Consider the following 8,695-nt stretch of genomic DNA (forward strand, 5'->3'; position numbering starts at 1 on the left):
CCTCCTTGTACACCTGTGCCTTTTCACCCAGGTCTCTGAGACACCAATGCAAATATCTTTACAATATCTTTAACATCACACAAACGAGTGGTAATCCCTTATTATGCTTAAAGGGGAACTTTTTTAAATATTTATTTATTCCCTCCATAAAAATGAGCCATGTGCATCTGAGCTGGCTTGTTGGTTTTCGAGTTTGTTTGCACTGCATTTGGATGTCTCATTTGGATCTCTTAAAACGACTGCCCTACGTGTGCTCGACGTAGTAAACTTTTTGTTTTGTTTACTACATTTGACATTTTTCCATATTTTGGTGTAATTATATAAAAAAAAAAAAATTGTGCTCACCAGTATACCTGCATTTTGGCAGTTTGAGTAGAAGATAAGAAAAAGCCCACCATTTGGCTTTCTCACAGATTTTATTTAGACTTATTTCATCCTCTACCACCCACTGGGTAAAACCACTGATCCCAAATGTCAATCTGTGACTGCTGGGCCTCTCCAAACAGCAGCCTTATCAAACAGACAGGGTCTTAGAGTGGCTTGGAAAACAGGAAGCGACAGGAACTCTGGGGATGGCATTTGGCACAACTTTACTGGCGTTGAAAAGTTCACTGGCTGCCATTAACCCCGCTAGCAGTCATAGTGACCAGTCTGATTTTCAATGGGTTCGTTCAATGTTACGGGTCTACAGAAGTTTTTACGACTCTCTTTCACAGCCATGAACAGCATATTCTCTCTCAAGGTGTCAGGGTAGCATGGCTACAGCGTAGCTACAGAGAATGATCACTGTAAATAGGACCTTTTTGAGTGCGAGAAAAGGCTTTTGTGTACCTCTTTAAATAAGCTTCCCACGAAAAGTAACCAACTATGAAATGGGCCCTAACCCTCTCCTATGTTGTAGATCATACGTTGAGCCTGCAAGTGGAGTTGTGTGGGTACACTAGCTTTTGGCTTTTCGCCCTGATGCAGATAGTCAGTTTGGATACAAACCTCCCTCTTTGGCGTGCTTGTAGTCTATTTATCAGCGCACAGACATTTTTAAAACGCTAGATAACAAATGGGCTAGGACTCCTAGTAAATGAGGTGGGTGATTTTTATGAATGTCAAATGAGAGCCATGCCTCTTTTTAAAATTTTGGATATCAATGCAACACACATTTTGTCTGATTTTTCTGGATGTTGGGTGAAAAACTAGATATTTATGTGGCCATATTCTGCTTTTAGCAGATAGGGTTTTTTATCATAACTGTAACAAACAGTTGTTGTGAATTTTGCACTTGGAGCATGTAATTTCATGAGGCATAAATTATATATTTCAATTAGAGGTCAACCGATTATGATTTTTCAACGCCGATACCGATTATTGGAGGACCAAAATAAGCCGGTACAGATTAAATCGGCCAATTTATTTTTGTAATAATGACAATTACAACAATACTGAAAACACTTATTTTAACTTAATATAATACAAAAATAAAAACCTATTTAGCCTCAAATAAATAATGAAACATGTTCAATTTGGTTTAAATAATGCAAAAACAAAGTGTTGGAGAAGAAAGTAAAAGTGCAATATGTGCCATGTAAAAAAACAACATTTAAGTTCCTTGCTCAGAACATATGAAAGTTGGTGGTTCCTTTTAACATGGAACCATCCTTTTAACATGAAGGGAAGAGGTTTTAGGTTGTAGTTAATATAGTATTTATAGGACTCTTAATCTATACCATTTGTATTTCATATACCTTTGACTATTGGATGTTCTTATTGGCACTTTAGTATTGCCAGTGTAACAGTATAGCTTCCGTCCCTCTCCTCGCCCCTACCTGGGCTCGAACCAGGAACACATCGACAACAGCCACTGTCGAAGCATCGTTACCATCGCTCCACATAAGCCGCGGCCCTTGCAAAGGGAAACAACCACTCCAAGTCTCAGAGCGAGTACACGTTTGAAATGCTAATAGCGCGCACCCCGCTAACTAACTAGCCATTTCACATTGGTTACACCAGCCTAATCTCGGGAGTTGATAAATATATATATATATATATATATATATATATATTACATATTACATATTTTTTTTTATTGAACTAGGCAAGTCAGTTAAGAACATTCTTATTTACAATGACGGCCTAGGAACAGTGGGTTAACTGCCTTGTTCAGGGGCAGAATGACAGATTTTTACCTTGACTGCTCGGAGATTCGGTCTAGCAACCTTTCGGTTACTGGCACAACGCTCTAACCACTAGGCTACCTACCTGTGTCCACATACTTTTATATGTGGACACCACTTCAAATATTTAAGCCACACACGTTGCTGACAGGTGGATAAAATCAAGCACACAACCATGCAATCTCCATAGTCAAACATTGGCAGTCGAATGGCCTTGCTTAAGAGCTCAGTGACTTTCAATGTGGCACCGCCATAGGATGCCACCTTTCCAACAAGTCAGTTCGTCTGCCCTGATAGAGCTGCCCCGGTCAACTAAGTGCTGTTATTGTGAAGTGGAAATGTCTAGGAGCAACAACGGCTCATCCACCAAGTGGTAGGCCACACAAGCTCATAGAATGGGACCACCGAGTGCTAAAGCACGTAGCACATAAAAATTGTCTGTCCTCGGTTGCAACACACTACCAAGTTCTAAACTGCCTCTGGAAGCAACATCTGCACAATAACTGTTCGTCGGGAGCTTCATGAAATGGGATTCCATGGCTGAGCAGGCGCACTGCACAAGCCTAAGATCACCATGTACAATGCCAAGTGTCGGCTGGAGTGGTAAAGCTCGCCGCCATTGGACTCTGGAGCGGTGGATACGTGTTCTCTGGAGTGATGAATCACCATTCATCGTCTGGTGGACGAATCTGGGTTTGGCGGATTCCAAGAGAACGCTACCTGCCCGAATGCATAGTGCCAATTGTAAAGTTTGGTGGAGGAATAATCTGGGGGGGCTGTTTTTCATGGTTCGGGCTAGGCCCCTTAGTTCCAGAGAAGAGAGATTGTATGCTGCAGCGTTACAATGACATTCTAGACGATTCTGTGCTTCTAACTTTGTGGCAACAGTTTGGGCACTTTTCCTCTTTCAGCATGACAATGCCCTTGTGCACAAAGCACGGTCCATACATAAATGTTTTGTCGATCGTTGTGGAAGAACTTGACTGGCCTGCACAGAGCCCTGACCTCAACCCCATCGAACTACTTTGGGATGAATTAGAAATCCAAACTGCAAGCCATGCCTAATCGCCCAACATCAGTGCTGGACCTCGCTAACGCTCGTGGCTGAATGGAAGCAAATCCCGCAGCAATTTTCCAACTTCTACTGGAAAGCCTTCCCAGAAGAGTGAAGGCTATTATAATAGCTAAAGGGCGACCAACTTCATATTAATGCCCATGATTTTGTAATGAGATGTTCGACGAGCAGCTGTTCATACTTTTCAATCACGGATTGCCCCCCTTTTTTTCTTCTTACACAGGAACCCAGTTACTGGTTTTATTACATCAGTAATACTCTGTCACCATCTGCTGCTAAAGACATTTGCTTTTCCCATAAAGAAATTTGCATAATGCGCAGATTTTTAAAATATTTTTAACAATACCAACCCACTTGTCAGGTTTTTCATTAGGAGCTATCTTTTGATCGCTTAGGCTTGAATATTCCCTTGCATGGTTCCTTGCTCATGACATGGCTTATTTACAGTCTGTCATTATTTGAGCAGGTGTACTACCTTTTTTTTGTGCCATTTTCTGACACGGCCCATCATTGGTTGCACATTATCTCACTTTTATCCTGTAACCTAATGTCTTTCTTTTTCCTCAATCACATGGTGTAGCTGTGGTACTTAGGACTGGGAGGGTGCCAACCTAGTGACTTGGCACATAGCTTCTGTTGCAGCCAGAAGTTAGGACTACTCCAGATAAACACAAAGCATGATCCTTCTCGTGCGGTTGTATTTATAGAACCGAGGGTGTCATCTTATTTATTTGAATAAATTATACCCATTTACTGGGTTAGTGAAAGTATCCCAAAAATCCCATACATGTTTTTTTAGCTCTTATTTTAAAACAGATTTTATTTTATATATATATATACACAAAAAAAAAACACTTCTCAGTTTTTTGCCTTTTAGAAATTCACATAGGTCTCCAACATAGTTTAGAGCAGGATGTTAAATGTAATATATAGATCTCACTCAGTCTTAACACCTGGCATGACAACATGAAGCTTCGGCTGCATCACCATGTCCTCCCGTTGTACTACCCCATCTGCTGCTGCTGTCTGCCCGGGCTCCTCCCCTTTGACGGTGGCTGAGGTCAGAGGTGGTTTTAGAGGAAAGGAGCAGAGCTGTTAGAGCTTTCCTGAAATTACCCCGAGTGTGCCTGGAGCAGTCCCTCCCCCCAACCCAACCCCCTCTCCCTATCTGACAGGAATGCCACACACACACAACAGCTCTCATCTTCCCACCCAGTGCCGCTGCACCATTTGTCTACTGACTGGGAGGTCCTATACTGCCACTACTTATATAAAATATATAGCTACCTCCCCTTCTGTGTTTTCTTAAATTCTCATTCCCTTATGCCATGATTCCTTCATGTCTGGCTCTGATTATACTTCAATTATGTGCTTTGCTATTCCAACACACAGATCAATTAAAGCAACGACAACGTCACTGACTTGGACATTCCTCCAGTTATTGTGAGTCATTATCAGCTGCTTATTTGTCTCAGGTTGAGCTAGATAATTGTAACGGCAGATGTCCTCCGCCTGAAGAGGAGTAAGGATCGGACCAAGATGCGGCGTGGTAAGTGTTCATGACGATTTTAATAAGAAAAGCACTGAACACTATGAAATACAAAAACAATAAACGAATACGTGAAATAACCAAACCGAAACGTGTGGCGACAAACAAACACCCACAAACCAACGGTGAAACCCAGGCTACCTAAATATGGTTCTCAATCAGGGACAACGATAAACAGCTGCCTCTGATTGATAACCATATCAGGCTAAACACAGAAATAGAGAAACAGACTGTCCCCCCCCCCCCCCCCCCCCCAACTCACGCCCTGGCCTAAATAAAGACAAAACAAAGGAAATAAAGGTCAGAACGTGACAATAATAAATGCCATATAGCAGAGCCTTTTATGCAAAGTAACTAACAGTCGTGTGTACATACACTTTCGTATGGGTGGCTCCAGCGGGACTCAAACCCATGGTCCTGGCGTTACATGCAACATGTTCTACCAGATTTCCCATACAAAGGCGGTGAATGAATTACGAGTATCTCTGGAGACCAAATGGATGTGTTGCTCTAAAGTACAGTTTCCCAAACAGGAGAGTGAGACGAAAGAGCTTGAGAGGTGGCAAACAAAACGGGGGTTGGAGGTGGCTGTAGATCTAGCTTGTTTATCTGAGTTGTCCAAGAGTTCCTCCTTATTCCCCCGGGAGTAAAAGTTGGTTCTCCTCTGCAGGCTGTCTGCTTGGGATGTGTGTGTGAAAAGCTGAGGAGGTGTGTGTGTGTGTGTGTGTGTGTGGGAGAGGGAGAAAGAGCCAAGAGGATGTCAGGGAAGGGAGAGCTGATGAATGGGGGAGACAGGTCTGTGGCTTTGCTGTCCTCGGCTAGAGCTGCTCTTTATGGCCTTGGGGCCCAGCCAGATTTCTTGTTCGGTTGCCAACAGCAACAAAGTCATGCTAAAACCTTCCAACATCTTTCTGTTTTGTCAACATGAAAAGTGTAACTAAATGATTCCTCTTTTGAAGTTATGGGTGTTGATTTAGTTGAACTCTTTGTGCACTGATTTGACTGTGCAAATAAGCAGTTCTAGTGAAAGGAGACTGTAAATGGTAAAATTATTTTCTCCAAATCTCTCATTATAATGTAGATGCAGAATGAAGGATTCAATTGCTTAATGTGCATTCCAAACTTGTTTCAAGCCTACTATACTGGTCCGAAACAGTATGGCACACCCTAGCGAAACATTTTTCTTAAATTGAAAATTGAAATCGTTCTTATTGGACAAGTCTAGGAAGTCCCTCGGTTTCAACATTATTTTCCATTTGGTGCATAATGAACACAACCCAGATCCTATGCAGTTGCAGTCATGCTGTCTCACAATCTGTCTCCTTCCCTCTCTCCGCTTCAGGATGTGAAGATCTTCCGGGCGCTCATCCTTGGGGAGCTGGAGAGGGGCCAGAGTCAGTACCAGGCCCTGTGCTTCATCTCGCGCCTCAACCACAACGAGTTCATCCCCAGCGAGTCCATGGCCCGACTCAGACAGGTATGTGTCACCGACCGGGGTTCCAACTCTGGTGCTTCAAGACTGTTCGTCACCAAGTTAAAGCCAAGGCATTAGCTCAGGGAGCTAACAGAAGTATTCACACGAGAGTGGTTCCAAACCTCCTCCGTTACATATGCACTAGTAGTACAGGGAAATTTGCTTACTGAATGGCCTTGTTTGAATGTTACATTTATCCTTTCTTCCTCTCCTTCGGGTAATCACTGATCTAACACAACATGATACTTGCTAGCAAGAGCTTCCTTTTAGTTCCACTATGTTGCTTTCACCTATTCCTGCTGTGTCTAATCAGTGATAACGCTAAAGGAAATATACAGGGAATAACAAGTAACAAATAAGGCCAGTGAGTGTCCTTGCTCGGAGTGGGGGAAGTGAATGAGCATTATCCCATTTTGATAAAGTGACCTTGGCGACATGACTGACTTTGTCCTGCTGTCCATCAGAAAAACCCTCACGCCATCCGCATGGCCGAGGAGAGGCGGGGCCTGGACGAGCTGACCATGAACGTGGCGCTGAACCTGAGCCGGGCGTGGCAGCTCAGCAGCCACATCTACAACATGTGCAGCGAGGCCCGGGAGGCCATCTACACCCGGGAGAGGGATGTCCAACATTGGCTGGAGAGAGGTCAATAGAATGAATGTGGGCACAGTGTGTCACAGATAATGTCGTCCCAAAGGGAATTAATACAAATGGAAAATAACCTTTCATTTTTATCTGCAGTGGTCTAAAGTAAAAATACTTTAAGGTACTACTTAAGTAGTTTTTTGGGGTATCTGTACTTTACAATTTATATTTGACAACTTGTACTTCATTCCTGAAGACGATGTACTTTTTACTCCATACATTTTCCCTAAGACCCAAAATTACTCGTTACATTTTGAATGCTTAGCAGAACAGGAAAATTGTCCAATTCATGTACTTATCAAGAGAACATCCCTGGTAATTCCTACTGATCTGGCGGACTCACTAAACACAAATGCTTTGTTTTTAAATGATGTCTGAGTGTTGACAGCTTAGCCTTTTGTTAATCACACTGTCATCTCAGATTTTCAAAATATGCTTTACAGCCAACGCTAGACAAGCATTTGTGTAAGTTTATAATAGCCTAGCATAGCATTATGCCTTGCTAGCAGCAGGCAACCTTGTCACGGAAATCAGAAAAGCAATCAAATTAAATCGTTTACCTTTGAACTTCGGATGTTTTCACTCACGAGACTCCCAGGTAGATAGCCAAAGTTAATTTTTTTTCTCAAAATATTATTTTTGTAGGCGAAACAGCTCCGTTTGTTCTTCACTTTTGGCTGAGAAATCGCCCGGAAATTGCGGTCACCACATCATTTTTTTTCTCCAAATTAGCTCGATAATATCAACAGAAACATGGCAAACGTTGTTTAGAATCAATCCTCAAGGTGTTTTTCTAATATCTATTCGATAATATATCCGTTAGGACAATTCGTTTTTCTCTAGGACCGATTGGAGTAATGGCTACCTCTGTACTTTACGCGAGAATCTCTCTCAGAGCCACCATGTGACCACTTACGCAACGTGCTTGCCTACGGCTATTCTTCAACAGAAATGCGTAAAACTACGTCACAATGCTGTAGACACCTTGGGGAATACGTAGAAAGCGTAAGCTCGTTGATGGTACATTCACAGCCAAATAGGAGTCATTGGAACGCAGCGCTTTCAAAACCTGGGGCATTTCCGGATTGGATTTTTCTCAGGCTTTCGCTTGCAACATCAGTTCTGTTATACTCAGACAATATCTTTACAGTTTTGGAAACGTTAGTGTTTTCTATCAAAAGCTGTCAATTATATGCATATTCAAGCATCTTTTCCTGACAAAATATCCCGTTTAAAACGGGAACTTTTTTTTTTCTTCCAAAAATGAAAATACTGCCTCTAGAGTTCCAAGAGGTTTTAAGTATATTTAAAACCAAATACTTTTAGGCTTTTACTCTAGTATTTTACTGGGTGACTTTCACTTGTCATTTTCTTTACTTTTACTCAAGTATGACCATTGTGTACTTTTTCCACAACTGGTGATCTGTATCTTTCACAGTCAATGTTTTGTCCTAGTGGCCTTTCTCAAGACATGATACACATTTGTCCACCATTGTGTGGACGTGGAATAAAATATACATTTCACCTTTTCATTTTTGTCCTCCCAGCTTCTCTTTTTCATTTGGAGAGGTCAGCCCCCACTCTCTCTGAAGTATGACTAGCTGGAATGAAAGCCACCACACTATGGCCTCTAGGAATGGTGTTGCCCATCCTTGGTCTAGACCTTAATCACATACTCGCTCGAATGTAAATTAATCCAATACATTTTAGCTCTATATGTACACTACCATACCAAACTAGCACAGTTCTATTTCAATAACACTATTAGTCTTTGACAATGTAAA

At 42.0% G+C, this 8,695-nt stretch overlaps 1 protein-coding gene across 1 annotated transcript in view; it reads left to right on the forward strand.

Moving 5' to 3' along the window:
- Positions 1 to 8,695, forward strand: part of LOC110503536 (out at first protein homolog) — a 35,219-nt gene that overhangs the window by 22,919 nt on the left and 3,605 nt on the right. Inside the window, exons 2-3 of the mRNA XM_021581907.3 lie at positions 6,135 to 6,269; positions 6,731 to 6,911. Of these exons, the coding sequence (XP_021437582.1) occupies positions 6,135 to 6,269; positions 6,731 to 6,911 (316 nt within the window). The remainder of the gene's footprint in view (positions 1 to 6,134; positions 6,270 to 6,730; positions 6,912 to 8,695) is intronic.

Source organism: Oncorhynchus mykiss, chromosome 24, assembly GCF_057628025.1.
Source record: "Oncorhynchus mykiss isolate SJ-2025 chromosome 24, ASM5762802v1, whole genome shotgun sequence".
NCBI lineage: Eukaryota > Metazoa > Chordata > Actinopteri > Salmoniformes > Salmonidae > Oncorhynchus > Oncorhynchus mykiss.